Here is a 21,180-nt window from a genome sequence, read left to right on the forward strand (position 1 = left end):
TCAGCTCAATATGAGTCCTAAAACCCACTGAGGTGGGCCCTCGAATTCACTCGAGTTGAGTAGGAACTTTTACCAAATCTTGGCCAAGATCTCGATTTTTTTGGCTAGTCGAGATCTAGTTCAAGACCGAGATCTTAAGCCATGGATCCTCTTGCTGCCAAAAGGAAACAAGAGTTAACAAAGAAAGGATTTGTTGATCGGAAGAAATTTGGGCTAGTTTTATAAATTTAATTTAGGGTGAGTAAATGTAAAATCTAAAAATTTTATATTTAGAAAATATTTAAGACAATTCCTGATTGTTAGCTATGACACTTGACATGTGTCTCAATCTGCTGCCTACGCGGCAGCATACTGTGCAGCCGCAAATAGAAAGTGCAGGACAATTGCATCTTGTCTGACCAATTGAAGTAATCATCCAAGGCATTCACCCAATCCAAAAGGACAATAGGTTCAAGCTTTTCATTGTATTCTTTGAGGCCCAGGATCACGTTGTGCTTATCATCACATGGGCAATTATCAAGGTCAAACTCATCTCCATATTCATCCTCTTCTCGATTGGCAGGTAGTAAAACTCGACAAGGTGGTCATAGACAATCCAAGCGGCATATGTTCACTGTAGTTTGTTGACTGGCTGCTTGTGTTTCCTTCATTTCTCTACCATCCTTATCCATGAACAAGCTGATAAATTATTTTATCGGGCATTGGGACTACTAGGATAAGTTGTGCTTAACTAGTATCACCAGACAGCTAAGTGAAGCCTAGTCCAGCCATAGCTCTAGTACCCAATAATGGAAGTGTCAGCTCAAAGTAACCAGCAAGAGGTTGATAGCAATCAGGGTCAAGACAAAATAACAACTAGAATTTTTTTTCTTTTTCTTTCTCTTGGGGAGGTTTTTTTTCCCTCCATGGTTCAAGATCTCACGAGATTAATCATCCAAACAAGGAAAAATGATAATAATAAATTAATAATAATAATAAATCTCGCGAGATCTCGCTTTTGTGAGGTTTCAAGACAAGATTTAAGGCAAGTCTCACGAAATGCAAAACCTCGACCGAAATCTTGGTCTACCCGTTCTTTTAAAACCCAAGTTTTGAGCGAAAATGTGAAGCATAAGCCATATCCAACACTTCTTATAGGAACTTATCATCTATATTAAACTTATGATGGTTGTATTATTGTATTCTTGAGAATTGAGAATGTGATATTCTACTGTACTCATATGGATGGAATTATGTTGGTATTTAAGTTATTTGATGTATGTTACTTGCTTTTCATTTATAGGTCTTGACGGTTCTATATTTCATGTTTTATAACCTTGCATGTTCGTTCCGGCAGCATTTCGGTTTCAAACTTAGGATCGAATTAGAACTCATAATTAGGGTTGTTTTCTCATAGATCGAAGGCCACCAGTATGTTTAGAAGGCCTAAATAGGCTAAAGTCTAAATATCAACTTTGAGCCCAACTTAACCCCTAAAACCCCCTCAGATGAGCCCGTGAGTTCACTTGAGTTGCCCAAGAAAAAAATATCAGATCTCGAGCAAGATCTCGCTTTTTATCAAGGGCGAGATCTTGAACCTTGCTTTTTACATATGAATTAGATTTTAACAAAGACATTCAAGATGAGGTTCCTTGGTGTATGTTTTTTGTTGATGATGTTGTTCTGGTAGATGAGACACAAATAGAAATTAATACAAAGTTAGAATCATGGAGAGCAACTTTGGAATACAAAAAGCTTTAAGCTTAGTATAACAGAATATCTACTATGTAATTTTGGTCGTGATGGAATGCATGATGAGGTGGTAAAACTTGAAGAAAAAGGGATCCCAAAGAGAGATCATTTTTAGATACCTTGGCTTAATCATAAATAAAGAAGGTCATATAAAGGATGATGTTTCCCAAACAATTAAAATAGGGTTGATGAAGTAGAGAGCTGTGTTTGGGGTCTTATGTGATTGACAAATTCCTTCAAAGCTCGTAGAAACATTCTATAGGACTATCGTATGCCCAGCTATAACGTAGGGTGGAGAGTGTTGGGCTAATAAGAAGCATCATATAGATATACTCAACATAGCAAAAAGTAGGATACTATGATGGATCACTGGCAAAAATAGGAAGGATAAGGTAAAGAATGATCATATGAGAGCTGGTCTTGGAGTAGCTCAGATAAACGATAAGGTACAAGAAAGTCAATTGAGGTGGCACGAACACATTCGGTGAAAGCCTTTAAAAGCCTCTAATCTTATAGTGATTTAATCTAGTTTAAAGGAACTAGAAAAGCTAGGAGCAAGCTAAGATAACCTTCGAAGAAGTGGTGAGAATGGATATGCATGGTTTGGGTCTTCTGTCTAGTATAGCCTCAACTAGAGCAGATTGGAAGGCAAGGATCCATGTAGCCGACCCCATTTTGTTGGGATAAGGCTGCTTCTTGTTGCTGTTATTGTTGTTATACATATGAAAGAAGAACATGAAAGTATAAGAACAAGACAAGGATATAAAGAAGGATAGAAGGGGATAAGAAGATACAAAAGAAGAAAGGGGGTAGGGGATAAGCTATATCAGCCTTAAGTCTCTCACCCACAGCTATTTCCACTGTTGAACAAGGATTTCTCCATAAGCAATCGCAACATGGCCTACAAATTTGATTTCTCTAAAGTCTGATTTTCTATTGCAATGTAAATGCTTATTTATAGCTTGGCTAGAGCTTTATAGGAAATAAAAACACTTTAAACTAAAAATAGAAACAAATAACCTAGCAACTAGTGATGATAGAATTTTATAGAAAATAGAAACTAACAAAAATTAGAAACTACTAAGCTTTAAGACAAGCCACATGGATAAATAACTAAAATAGAAACCACCAAAATAGAAATCAAAATAAGCTCCTAAATCTCTTATGAATAAAATCTCCATATAATTTGATCTTGTGGCCCACAAATGCTTTTTAAGTATTTCTAATACGCCAAATGATGGGCTGTGGCACTTTTCACGCAAACAGTATTTTGGCTACCTTTCTTAATGATTTGTCCTATTGTAGCAGTCCAAGTTGACTGGTCAAAATTTATGGAGCAAGTGGAGCAAGGGGACCTTCTAGCTAGCCCACCTGGCTTATTCAAATTGGCTACCCTTCAGGATACAGATATTTCCTTGGGTTCTTATACTCCCCAAACCCCCCAACCCAAAAAAAAAAAAAAAAAAAAAAAAAAAAAAAAGAAGAAGAAGAAGAAGAAGAAGAAGAAGAAGAAAAGAAAACCATCATGTTCTTTTAGTTAAGCCATCCAAACCCAACAATCTGGATGATCATATGCCTAGATTATTACCTACATTCCAGCTAAGTTTCAACCCATTGAGACACCTATAGACCCCAATTTCCCATTTCAAGAAATTTATCTCATATCTCCTACTAGATGCGCTAAGTATCTCCTTGGTATCCTAAATATCATTTAAGAGCATATGACTTAACCAAAGAGCCCTAATTTAACCCTCTTCCCCTAATAGAAGCAAACCTATCAGGCCGATATGAGTTGGTACCCTTACAAGATCATAGAACACAGGGCTTAATGCAGCCCTAGATTGAGTAGGACTAAGGGCTCGCTTTCCAGGATCTCAAATCAAATAGTAAGGCTTTAGGGTTTTAAGATTTTGGGATAATCGATTGGGATACATAAAAACATCAATTATGGTGGTTGGATAGTTTTGGAGAGATTTAAAGTAATATGATGTATAGATGGATGTGCTAGGTTCTTGAGATATGAGATGAAAAGTTATTGGGAAGGGGTTAAACTTGGAAAGAAGTTAAGTGATGATATATTGGGATGATCCGTAAAGTCTGAGATAGTCCTAATGGTCAAATTGGTGTCAATTTATGTTTGAATTTTGGGATTTTTGAGGAGCATGAAAATAGAAAGAAAAACAATTTAGGATTAGGGCATTTAGAAGGTTAGAAGATTAGAAAAAGAAGAATTGGGGTTGGGAAATTCTACTTACTTCTGTGAAGATATTCTTGAACATCAGGTTGAATAAAGAAATATATTCTTGGAAGAAGAACAGAGAAAATAAGTAAGAGAGAGGGAGAGATGGGAGATGCAAACCTCCCCAACAGCAATAAACAGCCCATAAAATTCAAGTCATCATCTAATTGGTGGAAGATGCATTACATATGTATAGACCTTCTAAAATTCTAGATTTGACTCATAAAAACGACTCCTAAACACTTTAGAAGACTTAAAAAGGTAAATAACATCAAAATAGAATTCTACATAAGAACTAAGTATCCTAATCTAGCTCTTATCACTAAATAAAATATTGAATTTAATACTTCATTTCACGTATCATCAATACAAATTAGGCCCACTACATAAATAAACCCAAAAGTAACAGGCTTAATATCGACAAAACACACCCAATGGGCCAAAGTAAAATATTTCAAAGCCCAATTGACCCTTCTGGACACTCTTTACTACATCATGGCACTCATCCAATTGGGGCTGCATCACCATAACATCTTCTAATTCAGCTATCCAAACCCAATCAAACTTGGGGGATAATATCCCTATATTGTTAAGGGATTAGAGACAAGCGGCTACAATTGAAGAGAAAATAAAATCAGATATGATTGGTGTGCATTAATTGAAATGAGTAGCTAACGGAAAGTTAATAATGACATACCCGGAGGCTTGTGAGGTGGATCAGGTGTTAACTGAAAATTTTGGTAGTTGCGTAGGATTTCACAAACTTCACTTGGACGAAGCCAACGATGCTGCGCTTCCAAGAGAATCTGCGAAATTTCTGCCAATTCAACACAAGCAAACACCACAAGATTCATCAAGTGATTACCGATTGATCAAATGGAGCTGTTTTAACAATTTTTGCGGAGTCAAGAAACAACAAAAAACATAACCTTATACTGATTTACGTTCTCGAGTTAGAAATTTTATGGGCAGATCTTTCATTATCTGCAGAGTGAACACTGAGGCTGGGAGGAATTTATACTCGTACAAATGAGCCAAATTGCAAAATGAGCCTTGGAACTTATGCTCAATTAAGAAGGCAGCGCTCAAATACAGTCAATTCATACAGAACTGTGACTTTCAGAATAAGGAAAACATATTTCCAAAAAGTGACAGGTGAGAAAACAGAAAACTCAATCAAGGGGAAAAAATCAGAAAGAAATAAGTTTAGTAGCAGAAAGAATAAACACTATCAAGGGCCCAATATTCCAATAGCAAACGAGTAACAATACTGAATTACTGATGAACAGGTGCAGTGAAAATATTATTTTTGATCATTCACACACGAAACACTTCTGGACGTCAAGCCTCAGAAATCCTCTTGTCCAACAACAAACCGCTACCCCAGACCCAGACCCAGCCCCAGCCCCAAACCCCTTCTACCTCCACCACAACCAAACCACCCCTATAAAAAAAACATACTTGGATAGTTGGATTTAAAGCTATGCATGTCCATCCAATCCAAATATCAATAAAAAATAAAAAAAAATTAACAAAAAAAGATAAAAAAGCTTACCTAAAGGTTGTTGATTCAAGGCGTATCTCCTGCTGCCCTCAGCCATTCGCAAGGAGTAGTTCGACCAAAAGAACCCACTTTTTTATCAGCAAAATCTCACACTGGGAATGTAAACGAGGAGAATCGAATTTAAGTCGATCATTTGGAAGAAAGAGCTACAGTCAATTCAATCCAGTCGATCAAGGATCAGAAAAGACCAATAAACACAAAAATCCACGACGATAGATAAAACGAAAAGGGGTGAGCGCGTGAAGGGAAAACGAAGATCAAACAGATAGATTCGATATTTTTAAACCCTACCAAGCAGTCTTTTATGAATGTGTGGCCCTAAGAGATGGCGAAGGAAGGGAGGAAGAAAAGGGCAAAAAGACATTAGGGTCGTAACAGAGAGGAAAACCCGCCCTCATATGAAATGTTTCGAGACCACTAAAAATATTTCGGAGAAGAGAAAGAGGGAGGGGGATGTGACGTGTAAGTCAAGCTCTGTATCGTTTTATATCCATCTTCTGTTGAATCTGTTCACACTTCACACGTTAAGTTAACCCAGCTATCAACTTTTTTTCATAAAAATCCTTTCTCAGAATTTCAGGTTATACAAATCGACGTGGGGATTGATGAAAAGCGAAGATCTGGTCCGACGTGGCAGTCAAGAAGTTTCGCATATGCCGGCGTCGCATTTGTGCAGTCTTAGTAGCAGGTGGGAAGTACGTAATACGTAACAACCGTACAAGACTAGCTCTAACTTCTAAGCCTCCACTCTCTTCCACCAAAGGAAAAAATAATAAAAAATCACATGTAGATCTTCTCTTCTTTTTTTTTTTTTGTCAAGAAGTTAGAAAAATTAAAATTGTATTAAATGAAAAAAGAACTCAAATCAAGAGATCCGAAAAAAAATAACGGAAGTGTTTACAACGAAAAAAAAGGCGGAATTCCCCACCAAACTCTACGAAGGTGAAACCAAGTCCCAAACTCAACAAATATGTCAAGCTGTAGCGTGCCCTTGTAGGGCAAGAACCGCAGGTAAAAGATTTTTTTCAAATTTTTCTTAACTCATGCTTATAAAAAGGGAAGAATAAATAGAAATAAAGAAACAGGAGAGAATAAATAGGAAGAAAAGAAGAGAGATGAGATATGAGATATGACAGAATAATTAGGGATTGATGAGTTAGTTTCTACTTAGAAATGACATTTTGAATATTTAATAAGATTTTTTTCAAATTTTTTTCTTAATCCACGTTATAGAAAGAGAAGAGAATAAATAGGGATTGAGGAGTTAGTTTTTAACTAGGGATGACATTTATACATATTATTTTATATTTAAAATTTGTTATTAATATTGAGGGCCAAAATATTGATATTTCACATGTGAAGAGAAAAAAAAATGAAAAAATGAAGAAATTAATATAAAAAGTGAAAATTAAGGGAATTATAAAATATAAAAAAATTAAATCCGGGGCCATGGCCCCCTGGCCCTTTAGTGGGTCCGGTGGGGCCAACAGAAACATCCTCTCACATATTATCTTTTATAGATCTTTCTAGTCATTAATATGTGTTTGGTAATATTTCCGCACTGAAAGACCAATTCTTATGCAAAACCATTTTTTAATGTATATGTACTAAAAGACCGTTCTTTGCTTAGAAATGGACGTTTGATAGTTTCATTCTAAAAATATTTTATAAAACACTATTAGAATAAGTTTGTGTTTGATAAACTCATTCTAAGGTTTTATAGTTAGAACCAATTTTATCATTTCCATTTCTATTATTTGGTGAAAACATCTTTTTGATATTTTGCAGAAATAGTTCTTCAGACTACTTTTTTGATTGGTCTATTCTTAAAGAACAATTCATTTTAACAAATGCCTATAATCCGTTATTCCATTCCCAAAGAAAAGAAGAGCATTAAAAATGTTCTTTTAAGAACGTTACCAAACGCGTTAACGACATGACTCCTTTTCTGCAGATTTTTGTTGGTAAAGCTTTTTGCACATTTTGGCACTTATTTGGGTGGCTTCCTTCTATAACATAGACCATAGTTTGCATTATTATAGAAGTATTGTTTATCTATGCTTGTCATGGCCATCCATATAGAATTAAATTTTTTTTTTGGTGAAATCCATATAGAATTCACTCACGCGAGTTCTAGAGTACATGATGTAAGCAGATGGAGGTGCTTGGGAGTCCGGATCTGCGACCTGTCGGGGGAGCACCAAGACGGCTTACCACCACAAAAAGAGGGGGGCCAGGGTGGTGATGGGAGGGGTTTTTTTTCTTCTTTCATATTTTCAGTGGTGGGGCCCACCTTTTTTGTGGTGGAAATCCCGACGGGGAGCACAGAGTGCTCCCCCCGTCGGGGGTGATGATCCGGATTCGGTGCTTGGCCCCCTGTATTTGTCGTTTTCTTCGATTCCTTTGCTTTTGTTTTTTATTTTTCTTTTCATTTTTCCTGTCCCAATTCCAACTCCAATGATGTCAAATATCAAATGGGGCAAGATTCACATGGTGGATTCACCATAGAATTTAATGAAGGTTTTACTCAATTTAATTGTCTGCCTTTGTGTTTTCAAGTTTGCTTCAACTCGTGTTTTTACGCTTCTTTCGTTACATCTACATTTTCCTCACAATCTCCATCATCTAAAGATTGGTATGATTCATACCAAAAAAAAACACATTGGTATGAAGGATTGGGAAAAGTATAAGTGGCATGAGACCTCACTTCCATGCATCTTAGTTTTGACAGAACACTTCCCTCAAACACCATCGCATGCAACACGGCATCTTTGACGACTCGCTTAGTCAACGATGGTGCTGACGTGGCAGATTCATGTGGATAAATGGTTGGTCATTCCATAATTCCCAACAATTGGAATTAATTGAGGTGGTTATAACTTCTCAATATTTTGCAACAGTTTTTGATGAGAGATAAATTGGAAATGGTTACTTAGGGTTATCTTCCAACATATGTGCAACACGTATTGGCTGATGTACATTATATGATTGAACTGTTATATCACTTTAATCATGTATTAAAAGTGTTTAACTGCATGGCAAAATCCTCGTCTTAAAGGGCCCGATCTATTCAGTGTATGGTTGTTTGGCTACATTCCACTCCCTCATTGTTGGGTATTTTGTTTGATAGGTGTTTTCACATGGTAATATTAATAAATTATAATTATTTTGCCAAAAAAAAAATTCTAAATATTGCCAAAAAGATCAATCTAATTTTATTTGATTTATACACAATCCACCGTACTTTTATTTAGATTTAAGTATAAATGGAAGTGACTTAGGTCTTTAGTATGTCTTACCATTTCTTTTAGAAGTAGAAGTTGACATCCTTTGTGAGATGTGTGCGTATGTTTGTTATTTATCAAACAAGTCACAAGGACTGGGGCTTATAGTCCAAGGGATAGAAAGAGGAGAGTGAATGTGTAGAGGGATAGAACGTTGGAAAACATTGATGGTTTTATTGTCTTTATATAAGAGGTTACCGCTTTGCTAGAAGCACATCACCTTCGTAAGACTTGGGTTATCGGAAAGTTATCCCTATAATGTATCCAACATTTGTTAGACGCATTTGTAATTATTTCATTCAGCTTCCTTCCTTTCAATTGTTTCTACACAATTCAAACCTCAAAAGAAGCAAAAGTCCCATAATTTCTTTTTTATTTTTTAATTTTTTAAGTAGGAAATCATAATTGATAGTCACTTAGAAACTTCTATGCCATTTTTTTGTTGGATCTGAAGTGGGGTGGGAAAAAAGGGTAAGAAAAAATTTGAATAAATAATTTTTTTTATAAAATCTCAAAGTGTGACTTGTTTAGGTCCTGTTTGGTTACTTGAATCCAGAGATTTCAAATATATAAAGATTTCAAATCTATGGAGTCGTGGTTCATAAAATTAACTGTTTGGTTAATTTGAAATCTATGGTTCGGAGAGTTCCGTCAAGGTGATTTTGTGAATGTGCAAATGTTTAACGATTTTATATTATGAGTGAAATCTCTAAATTTCACATCATACTCATAAATCTACAGATTCACGTTTTTAATATAAAAAGGTAAATCTCTAGATTTAATAAATTCAGGAATTCACATAACCAAACGGATATAAATTTTCTATTTATGAATCCGAAATCTCTAGATTCATGTAACCAAACAAGCCCTTAGTTCACTGGAGTGTGTAAGTTGATAGACAAATTTTCTTAATTTAAAAGAAGTTTGTTCGTTGAGATGATATACTAACTTTTTCAATATATTTTTTTTAAATCTCATAATATGGGTAAAATTTTGTAAAAAATTATAAAAAACAATAAAGTAAGTCCCTCATGTAATTTTTTTCCTTTCATATTTTTCGATCCCCATTATATATAGAGATTGTACATGTCTATTATTCTCATTTTTTTCTTTTTCCACCTTAGTCTTTGCAAACAAACGTGTGTAAGGATAATTAGCTTTCACTAACCAAAAGGAAAAAGAGACGATTAGTTGACTTGGTCAAGTCAGTCTTACTTACAATGACCAAAACAAAAGACAGCCGGTAAAAGGGTTCTCAGTTTCAGCCAAGTGGATATACACAAAAGGGGGAATCTGTACTTTCTCCGACACGCCTGAAGCTTTTTCTGTTTTTGTTTTTCGCAAATGTTCAGGAATCTTCTTCTTTCCTTCCTCACTGATTTTACAGGTCACATTCTGACGAAAGAAAATATTTTACAGGAACCCAGGAGAAATCTCAATAGTAATAAAAGATGGAGATGCTTCATGCTTGGCTGGAATGGAGTGAATCAGAACCGACCAAATCTGAGCGGAATCCCAATCTTTTCAACCTCAAGAAAAGATCACTATTAAATTTTTCCCTTTTAATGTGCTACAATAAATAGTAATCAGAGCACACCTATCTACCCCTGCTATGAACTACCATAGAGTACAAGAATAGGGATGTGGGCCGGTCCAAATTAATTTTGAATAGAAAGAAAAATTCGATCTTGAATAGAGGTGTACATATAGATAATGATAATAATAATCATTAAGAAAAATTTCATGAACACCTCAAGATAATTGATGGAAGAACATAAACAATATGCCTCAAAATTATGTTAAATTGGCAGTTGTCTGCGTTTTTCTTAGAACTGTTAGTTGTTATATCTTATCTCGTGACATTAAATGATAAATAAGGAAGAAGGAACTCATTCAAGAAGAAACAAGATGAAATTTGGAACTGGGGTCGAGTCGAACCTCCCACGTGTGCGAGTCTTGATACTCTAGCTAGGTGTATCCAACCCCATCTCTGCATCAATCTTCTTCTGCAACACCTTCGTCTCCCTCTCTGGTTTAGGATGGGGAGTTTGAAATAATAGGGTATAAAAAAAAAACAGAAGCCCATTTTGGTTGGGATTTGATTAGGTCCTGGAAGGTGTGAATGAAAAGTACTTCAGGAATTGTATCAAGCTGAAAACATGACATAGTTGTAAATGGTGAATGGTGAAGATCTCTCTCCAATAAAAATGCATTCAGAGGATAGAATTATCTGACAGTGCATCTCCCTTCCAACAATGGAATGCAAATACAAGTGTAGTGGATACAAATTTCAATTCAAAATTTCTCAGCTCAAGCTAGTCCATCTTCCTCAAAGGTTTGTCCCGTGATTGACCTCTGTTTTACAGACTCATCCTGAAAATATAACAAGTTTAAATATGTACATAAGCATCAGCTGTATCATCATGCTGAACTAGTTTCATTCTTTTAGACTCAAATTGCAGATCCCCTTAGGCAGGATTTGCTCAAGGGAGTCATAAAATTTTGAGTCTCAAAACACAATCAGAAAAGAAACAGTAATTCTAATTGAAAGAAACCAATGATTGGCTATAAGGAAACTGGAGAAGCTTCCACAAACCTTTGTGCAGACATAAATATAATGGACGTCAGCATTATCTCTAAGGGCTGTACCGACTGAGCTACTACTTCCCTCATCCAATGGAATAGGTTCAGTCAGCTCCCATTTTTTACGCTCTGTGTTTCTTTCAGCCTCAAGCTTCTCTGCATATATCATATTAAGTGTATTATTCATCTTCATAAAACATAAGACTATTAGACTTTGGGAAAAGAGCATAGTGGAAGCAGTGAGATAGACTGGAACTAGTGTTGCTATCAAGTCATCAAGGACAATATACTGAACTAAGCAGGACCTCATGTAAAACTAAACAGAAATAACTGAGTCCGATCCATGTAATCAGAAGTGGAACTGCCAGCTGTTGGCTCATATCAAGAGTGATTATGGAATATATAAAAGCTGCATGTTATCATTTTTTCTCTATCATCATCATAACAATGACAATACACATGAACTGAAGGAAGACACAGGAACTCTGCCTCAAGGCTCAATGAGATCTGATACTCTAGGATGGATTGTAAATTGTAACTATGTATTGTCATGTATTCTTATTTACTTTTGTAACATGAATAAAAAAATTCCACTAATGAGGAAATCCTTGCACTTGCTTTGGTTTACAATCTGTCAATTAAAGGAAAACAGAGATTGAAAGCAGAGAAGAGAAGCAGAAACCTCTAATCAGCCAAGGAGGCCTCACGTTAGATTGTGAGGCTCTCCAACGACTCATCTTTTCTCAAAGAGGCCCTGTAGGTATAACAGTCCCAATATGAAACGAAACAAATAAAAGAGAGTGCAAAACAAGGTTACTTTTTTCCTTCCCTTTTTCTGTTCAGAATAAATTCTAACACAGTCCAGGACCATGGGAGAACCCATGTAACAAAGCCTTCACCCACCCCCATTGAATAAACTGTTAATAATCAAAAAGAAAATATTAGATATTTTAAGAAGAAGAGAGAAATAAGTAACACTTAACAGTGGTTGAAACATCAGATAAATTTCTACTAAAATCCAATATATTGATTTGGAAAGGAAAATATTTACTTACACTATTCAAGTGTTGAGTTAGTCAAACAATTATCACTGGTAATGGTTAGAAAAGCTTCCCATTTTTAGTTTTGTCTTAATCAAGCATTACTCTGACATTTTTGTCAACTAGACAGGACCTAAGAGTCTACTAAACTTCAGACTTCGTAGTGCCAATATTTCAGCTTTACCAGATCCAGCAGGAATTTTATTCTGTCCAATAAAGCACCAACCCTGTGATACTTTTTGACATTTGAGCTACCATATAGTATAGAGTACAAGGTATCATACAACTCAACGGCATTCAGTTTGAGGATGCCAAAAGCAAAAGCTGGAGACTAGTATGCAAAATTACGCGGTATGGAATAGTGCAGCAGTATCTGTTTTTAGAAGATTCAAGCAGTTGAGTGAGGCTTATCAATTGAGATTGCATTGAGCAGCAAGGACTATAAGCCCAGCAGATAGATCAATGATCCGATCGAAAAGCACTGGATATAGTATTAGAGCAACCGAACCCACTATATTTTGGTTGGCTGAGAAAGCGGCCACACATGCCGTGTGTACTTCCAGCCAAAAGAGTGGTAACCCGTGAGGGGAATAATTTTGTATCTACTAACTCTGGGATCTAGGATGAATTCATATACCAGCTGAACCTCCCCACCTAATAGCTTATGGGTTGGATTAGTTATGTAAGTTGTAAAAGATGCTGCCAACCACTACAAGCTGAAGTCCTAGCTGTAAGGCTGCATAACTCCCTCCTCAAGTGAAAAATGTCAAGTAGAAAGCATGAGACTTCCACAATAAGCAGTGTTCCTAGCATAGAAGAAGCCTCATTCTTGAACATAATTCGCATATTTTGAATCAGAGATATAATTAGCAACCTATGATTTTCATAATACCAACTTTTTGAATGTATAAGAAGTGATTACTCAGAGAATTATGTTTTATCCATACGCTGGAATGGGGGTATTCATAGTTTACAATCTGAGCAAGTCCTACTCTGAGTAGGATAAGAAGTAGAAAAACAAGTACGAATAGAAAAACTAATCTTAGATTGATTAGAAAATTAGTGTATCACAGAATAGGAAACTAAGATAGAAAAGATAAGAAAATAAAAACATAATTAAATTAGGAGCGTTGGAGGGCATTTTGGGAAACAAGGAATGGGCTTGAGATCTATCGCCTGGCGCTAAATCTTGAGCTGAGATCTGAAGGCTTCTTTGAGTCCTACTCCAATTAGGAAACCCCTCGATAGCATCATATTGAGAGGGATATTTCCTTCTCACAACACTCCCCCTCAAGTTTGGGCATAGATATCACACATACCCAACTTAAAAGGTCAAAATATAATGAAAAATCCATCCAGGTAAACCTTTGGCAAAGATATTTGCCACTTGATCTTCAAACTTCATAAATGGCATAAAGATTATGCTGCTTTCCAACTTTTCTTTTATAAAATGCTAATCAATCTCCACATGCTGTCCCGTCATATTGCACTAGATTATGGCAGTACTAATAGTGGCTTTGTTGTCACAATGGAACATTAAGGGAAGGGGCATTGGCAAACCCAGATCTTCTAGTAAACTATACAGCCATAACAATCCACAAACTCCTTAAGCCATCGCTTGAAATTCTGCTTAGCACTAGTGCTTACAACAACATTTTGCTTCTTGCTTCGCCAAGTAGCCAAATTCCTGCCAACAAAAGTACGGTATCCTAAGGTGGACTTCTGATCATGTGAGCTCCCCAATCTGCATTAGTATAAGCTTCAATCCAAAGATGATCATATGGGGATAAGAGAACACCTTGCCTGGAGCTCATTTGAGATGATGAAAAATTCAGAAGACAACAGGCATATGCCTAGTATGTGATTCGTGCATGAACTGATTCACAATATAACAGCAACAGCAATGTCAGGTTGTGTATGAAATAGGCAAATTAGCTTTCCCACCAGTATGAAATAGTGTTGAAAGACAAAATTGTTTATGGGAAATCTGGGTGATTTAGTTAGTTTACTTTTTCTGTACTTTCCTTAATGGGAGTAGATTTGCCAGGATCTTATTTTTCTTACAAGATTCCCACACTGGGAAGACTTAATCTGTTCTATATTTGGTAAGTTTTGAGTATAAATAAAGCTTCTGTTGTGTCCTATAGACAAAAGTCAAGATTTCTCCAATGCTTCCAACATGGTATCATAGCCAACTTTGATCCATCACTAATCACCATGACCACCGACGCATCTTAGCCATCTTCTCTCTCAATCGCAGAGCTAGGAAAAGAAAAAAAAGAAACTTATCACAAAGAACTCACCTCTGCTTCTTATTTTTCTGTGCTAAACCTTCACCACCTTTTTCTTAATCGATACTTTCAACCACCTCTACTACCTTAAAAGTATCGTATGCAACTTAAACCATCGCCTGCAATACTTTTGACCCCCTGTGGTACCTTCTTCTTCCTATTCTCTTCCGCCAAGTAGCGTTTGCAACTTGAACCCATCTAACCACCAACCCATCGTACAACCTACAATTTCTTCTAATAGGGACCATCACACCTGCATCCCATTCCACCATAAAATCTGCAACCAAAAACCTTCCACCACCATAAAGCTGCAACCAGAACCATTGAACCCTTCTTTTGTTTTCCCTGTTTTTCTCCACAGCAAGAAACCTGGAATTCAGAAACTACCTGCAAGAGCTGCTGCTACCCTTCTTCCTGCATCGCAAGCTTCAACCCATCCTGTCTTTTGGGGATCGACCTCTATTTTCCACCACCATCGTAAGACAATCGAACATTTGATCCTAGGCTGATCACCATGCTTTGCGATTCTTCCTAGGACCATTGCCTCCCTTTCATGGCCGTTTAAAAAGTATCTTCTTATCGATCTTCTTATCCTAAGACATCCTTTATGATTTACTTTTTGAGGTGAGCACTTTTCTACTACCAAATTTTATTTTATTTTTTTCGTAGTACGTAAACCTCTTTTGTGTTCCTGCTATGGCTGTACAGTCTCCTCTACCTCTTCTGGTGCATTTGGTATGGAGGATCCTCCCCTTTCTTCAGTTTCTCGGGATTATGATTTTTCCATTTTTTTTTGATAACCCCTGTTAAGCTTAATGGAACCAATTATCTTTGTTGTTTCTCCTGCGGTTGGTGCTCATGGTCTGACTAGCCATCTCCATAGAACTTCTGTCAAGCCTTCTTCATTTGGTACAATCTAAGATAACTGGGAAATGGATGAGTGCCTGGTTATGGAATTTTTCCTTAATTCCATTAAACCAAGCATTATGGAGAGTTACTTTCTTCTTCCCGATGCTATGACAATTTGGAAAGTTGCAAAGGAAACATACTCTAAAGTTGGTAATGATGCACAATGCTTTGAGATTCGAAGGAAGATTCATCAGTTACAACATAAGGAGCTTACCCTGTCTCAATATTACAACACACTGCGAGGCTATTATCAAACCCTTGACTTCTACGACCATTTTATTGCATCATGTGTTGCGGATGATGTTGCCTATCAAAAGTGGGAACACAAGCTCAAAGCGTATGATTTTCCAACGGGGCTGAATATTGAGTATGATTATATTTGAGCACATAGTCTTTCCCCAGAGCCTTTTCCTTCTCTAGAGCAGGCATATACTGTTAACATTGAGGACAGTCATACGACAGCTATGGTACATACTCAGACATCTGACAGGTTTGCATTAGTGGTTGGTTCTAGCAATAATAACCTTGGTTCTGGTGATTCTCTCCCTCCAATGAAGTGCAAATATAGTGGAAAAGAGCGCCATACAAAAGACAAGTGTTGGAAGTTGCACGTATGACTAGCAAATTCCAGTGAAGGAGGTAGGAATGAATACAGGGCCAACAATCAAGCATTTGGACACCAAGCTAATTCTGACACCTTGATTACCCCAACACCTCTTCTTCAAATGAGCTCCAACCCCTTCGCTAGTTGATGTCTAGACTTGACTTCTTCAACAATGACTTTCAATGCGAGTGTAGCCTTTGCCATTGTTACCTTTACTGATCCATAATCGTCCACAGGCATTTTTGGTTCTCACAGTGTGAATTCAACCTATCTCTCCTAGATAATCTTCTTTAGAGCAACCGACCATATGATTGACTCATCTTCCTCGGTTTATACTTATTCGTTTATTCCGTTGACTTAGGCTGTTCAAATGGCTGATGGATCTCTTTTCCCTATCCCTGGGAAGGGATCTATTATCTATTCGCCTTCTCTTACTCTATCTTTTGTTTTTCATGTTCCTAAGTTTTCAGCAAACTTTTTATCTATTAGCAACCTTACTTGTGATATGAACTGCAAAATAATTTTTTTTTCTCTTCTCACTGTGTTTCAGGACCTCGAAATTGGCAATGGTAGATAGAAAGTTGGGCTCTACTTGTAAGATGGATCTTCATCAGTTCTTTTTACAGCCTCTAGTTCCATTTTTCCTGCACTTTTTACTTTATTGCAATGGCATTGTTTTCTTGGTCACATTCCTTTACCTGTTTTGTTAAAGTTATTCTCAGATTTGTTAAGAGATGTAAATTATATGAATTTTATCATGAGGGTTGCATTTTAGCCAAGCCGACTAGGCATGTTAACCCTATTTCAGACCACCATAGTAATGTTCCTTTTTCAGTTATTCACTCTGATGTGTGGGGTCCTTCTCGGACCGTGTCTTTGTCTGGCCATAGGTGGTTTGTCACATTTATTGATTATTGCACTAGGACCACATGGGTTTACTTCTCCAAAAGAGTGATGTTTTCTAGTGTTTCAAAATTTTCATAATATGGTTAGGATATATTTTGGGGCTACTGTTAAAATCCTTTATACCAATAATGGGACTGAGACTTAGGAGGTGCATTCCCTTCTTACCTAACTGACCATGGCATCATACGCCAGACCAGTTGCGTCGACACTCCACCTTAAAATGGGGTTGCTAAACATAGAAAAGAGACATCTATATAAGGTGACATTCCCTAATGTTTACTATGCATGTGCCTCCTCGATTTTGGTATGATGCGGTTCTTACCGTAGCTTATCTAATTAACCAAATGTCTTCCCAGGTCTGACACCTACATTGTCTCCTTAAGGTTCTTTTGGGGACAATAACCTTACAGTACCACCTAAGGTTTTTGACTATGTTGCTTTTACCCAAAACCACCATGTTAATGGTAAGTTGGATCCTTATGGGTTACGATGCATTCTCTTGTATTATCGTCCTACATAGAAGGGTTATAAGTGTTTTCATCTTGGTTCTAGACTTCTAGTCTTTTTTTGGTCTATATGGATGTTGTCTAGGAACAAGTACATTTCCTTTCCCTTACACCTCTTTAGGGAGAGAATCTTAGGGAAGAGATCTAATCTTGATTCTCCCTTTGGATATTTCTCCGGAGACTCTTGCATATGATTCTCCTTTGAAAGATGGAATGACTGTACAAGAATAGCTGGTGGATGGTGTGCAAGGGGAGCCAAGACATTTGAAGACCTACCAAAGAAAGTAGTGAGAAGCCGATTCTATGCCAAGCTAATTGGAAGCTTCATCTCCAAGTTCTAAAGTACAAGGGTCTCTACTCTCTAGATGAGCCTATCGCTGAAGTTGAACCTATCTTTGACCCCTCTTTTGATCCTAATTTGGACCTACCAATTGTATTGAGGAAAGCAACTACGAACTTGCACCAAACACCCTATTTCCAATAATGGAATAAATTTCAATTGAAATGCCTGCATTTGTTGAAATCGAAACGAAATTGCACAGATTTTGTTTCGGCACCATGTTTCGACCAAAACATACCAAATTTTCTACTGAAACTGGTTTCAACTAGTTTCGATCCATTTGTTTTATAAAACTCACGCTTTCTTGCATTTCCACCTCTATTTCCCAGCTAGGTTTCGACACTCCAACTTGTTTTTCCTTAGTTTTTGTTGATTTCTATCCCATTTTCACCAAATTTCCACCACTCATTTGCCTTCAAACACTTCTTTTGCTCCTCTTTTGCCTTCAAACACCTCTTAAGCCACAAAAGTTATTAATTGGCCCAAGCCCAAACTACAATGGGATCTTTGAGGCCTAAAGTGATATAACACCTTTATAAGCCAGGGGGCATTGTCCCCACACCCCCTCCGAGGCGGGCCCCCTGGATCCCCATGTCTGTCGGCAATAGAATGTGAAGCATGAGCCAAACCCAAGTACCCAACAGTTCTAAACTACACATTTTATTTTTATTTTTGTGTTGTTTATGCTATAAATGATCTTGTATTGCTTTGAAATTAATATATGTTCAGTCTAGGATTATGATATATGATTGTCTTGTTAAACTTTTTTTTTTATTATTGCTATAATTATTTTAATTTCCTGAATTTAAAAATTATTTTCTGATTATGTATTTTGATAAATATACACATGTACACAGGATGTATGGGCTTGAACTTAATATATGTGAGACACCATCAGTTGATCTAGTTGGTCATTGTATTTTATTGACTTAATGTATATGTAACCATTATATCAAACAATTCATGTATGTTGATGATTCTATGACTGGATACAATACAGTTTGGACTTGTCGGAACTAATCATTTGTTAATATACTAGAATGATAACTTTTCAGTGGTTTTTTTGGCGAACTACTAGTTTTGTTGTGATTATTATGCTTTAAATTAATAGGGGGCAAGAAATAAGATGAAATGGAGGCCATATAAGCCCTGAAACATAGGGTCAAAAAGTAATTTTGGTCGAAACCTCAAGATTTTGGTTTTTGGATAGGTCAAAACTGGCCTTGAAACAGAAACCTCGAACCTTTTTTCGCATTATGTCTTATATTAGCCCCTATTCCTAGTGTTTCATAGTTTTATTTTCTTATTGTCCCCTACTTCTATTCCTAACACTTGGCAAGAAGTATTGTCTCACTCAAACTATAAGGAACAATGGATGAGGAAAGGCGAGCTTTAGAGAAAAACAAAACATGGAAATTGGTGACTTTGCCCTCAAGGAAAAGAACTATTGAGGGTAAATGGGCATTTATGATCAAGCACAAGGTAGATGGGACAGTTGAGAGGTACAAGGCAGGATTGGTGGCCAAAGGCTTGAATTAGACTTATGGGATTGATTACTAGGAGAAATTTGCCCCTGTAGCCAAAATGAACACAGTTCGAGCTATGCTTTCATATGCAATGAATAATTGGTGGAGCCTATAATAGTTAGATGTCAAGAATGCTTTTCTACATGAAGACTCAAAGAGGAGGTGTACATAGATGTGCCACTTGGGTATTTCATTGCCAAGACTCATGGGAAAGTATGCAAGTTGAAGAGGGCATTGTATAAGTTGAAGCAATCTCTGAGAGCATGGTTTGGAAGTTTCTATAAGGCCATGGTCTTTAATGGCAATAAAACAAACAAAGCAATACATACCATACTTTATTCATTAAAAGGAATGGTGCCCACCCTATTGTACTTCTCGTACATGTAGATGACATTGTGATCACCAGCAACGAGGGTGAAATTTCAGCTTTGAAAACCTTTTTTGGGAACTAAATTTGAGATCAAAGGTATGGGAAAGCTCAGATATTTTCTACGGTTGGAGTTGGCATATTCGGCCAATGGTGTGTCTTTCTCTCAAAGAAAGTATACATTAGATCTACTAGAGGAAATTGAGATGTTAGGATGTAAGCCTGCTGATACTCCTATTGAGCCTAACCTACACTTAAAGGCAAAAGGAGAACCGATTGGCAAGACGAGGTATCAAAAAGTTGGTGCATAAGTTGATCAATTTATCTCATATCAGACCAGACATTACATTTGCAGTCAGTCTTGTTAGCCAGTATTTGCATGATCCCTAATCCTCACACTTGGATGCAATGTATCATATCTTGAGGTACTTAAAGGCCACTCTAGGAGAAGGGATTTTAATTTCAGCTCATGCATGCTTGGAAATTGAGACATGTACAGATGTAGACAAGGCAAGGTGCCCAGATGATAGATCTACTTCTGGTTATTTTGTGTATGTAGGAGGTAACTTCATGAAACATGCTATGGTTATGAGGTCTAGAGCTGCGGCCAAGTTTAGGGCGATTGCTTAGGGCATTTGTGAGGTACTATGGTTGAAAGGCTGCTTTAGGAATTTGGTTAAATTTAGAGTCCTTATACAGTGGTGCTCAGATAGTAAGTCAACAATTAGTCTAGCTCACAATCCAGTACAACATGACAAGACCAAGCAGGTGGAGATTGATAGGCATTTCATCAACGAGAAACTTGAGGCTGGGTTGATTTGTATCACTTTTGTTACCTCAGACAATCAATAGGCTGATGTGCTTACAAAGAGCTTGTGTACCAAGGATATTCAATAGTACTAATAACATTGGCAAGTTGGGCATGATAAACATCTAAGCTCTAACTTGAGGAGGAGTGTAAAAGACAGAATCGATTATGGAGATCCGTGTGATTTGGTTGATTTGGGTAGATTCAATTAGTTTACCTTCCTTTTTCTGTTCTTTCCTTATTGGGAGTAGATCTGCTAGGATCTTATTTTTCTTGTAAGAATCCCACACTAGAAAGATTTAATTTGTTTTGTATTTGGTGAGTTCTTAGTATAAATAAAGCTCCTCCTATGTCCTTCAGACACAAGTTAGGATTTCTCAAACTCTTCCAACAAATATGTAAGTAGCTTTTCCACCAAGTGCAGATAATGGCCTTCATCAATAGGTTCTCCTTCTTTGTCGTTAAGTTGGATAGTAACTTCC

The 21,180-nt window shown here is 36.8% G+C and overlaps 2 protein-coding genes across 3 annotated transcripts in view; both read right to left on the reverse strand.

Moving 5' to 3' along the window:
• LOC149019401 (calmodulin-binding transcription activator 1-like) overlaps window positions 1–6,146 on the reverse strand; it is a 35,869-nt gene extending 29,723 nt beyond the window's left edge. For both annotated transcript variants that reach the window (XR_016173081.1, XM_089153413.1), the window contains exons 1-2: window positions 5,526–6,146; window positions 4,668–4,787 (exon numbers count right to left, since the gene is read on the reverse strand). Coding sequence is in view for 1 of the 2 variants with exons in the window: in XM_089153413.1 (XP_089009539.1) it covers window positions 4,668–4,787; window positions 5,526–5,571 (166 nt within the window). In the remaining variant the exon portion in view is untranslated. The remainder of the gene's footprint in view (window positions 1–4,667; window positions 4,788–5,525) is intronic.
• Window positions 6,147–10,615: 4,469 nt separating this feature from the next.
• The window catches only part of LOC149019402 (S-adenosyl-L-methionine-dependent methyltransferases superfamily protein), a 37,793-nt gene continuing 27,228 nt past the window's right edge, over window positions 10,616–21,180 (reverse strand). The window contains exons 8-9 of the mRNA XM_089153414.1: window positions 11,415–11,557; window positions 10,616–11,191 (exon numbers count right to left, since the gene is read on the reverse strand). Coding sequence (XP_089009540.1) covers window positions 11,129–11,191; window positions 11,415–11,557 — 206 coding nt within the window. The 3' untranslated portion in view covers window positions 10,616–11,128. The remainder of the gene's footprint in view (window positions 11,192–11,414; window positions 11,558–21,180) is intronic.

The sequence above is a fragment of the Hakea prostrata genome, chromosome 4 (assembly GCF_041222555.1).
Source record: "Hakea prostrata isolate BN-2017 chromosome 4, UWA_Hpros_2, whole genome shotgun sequence".
NCBI classification, from domain to species: Eukaryota; Viridiplantae; Streptophyta; class Magnoliopsida; order Proteales; family Proteaceae; genus Hakea; species Hakea prostrata.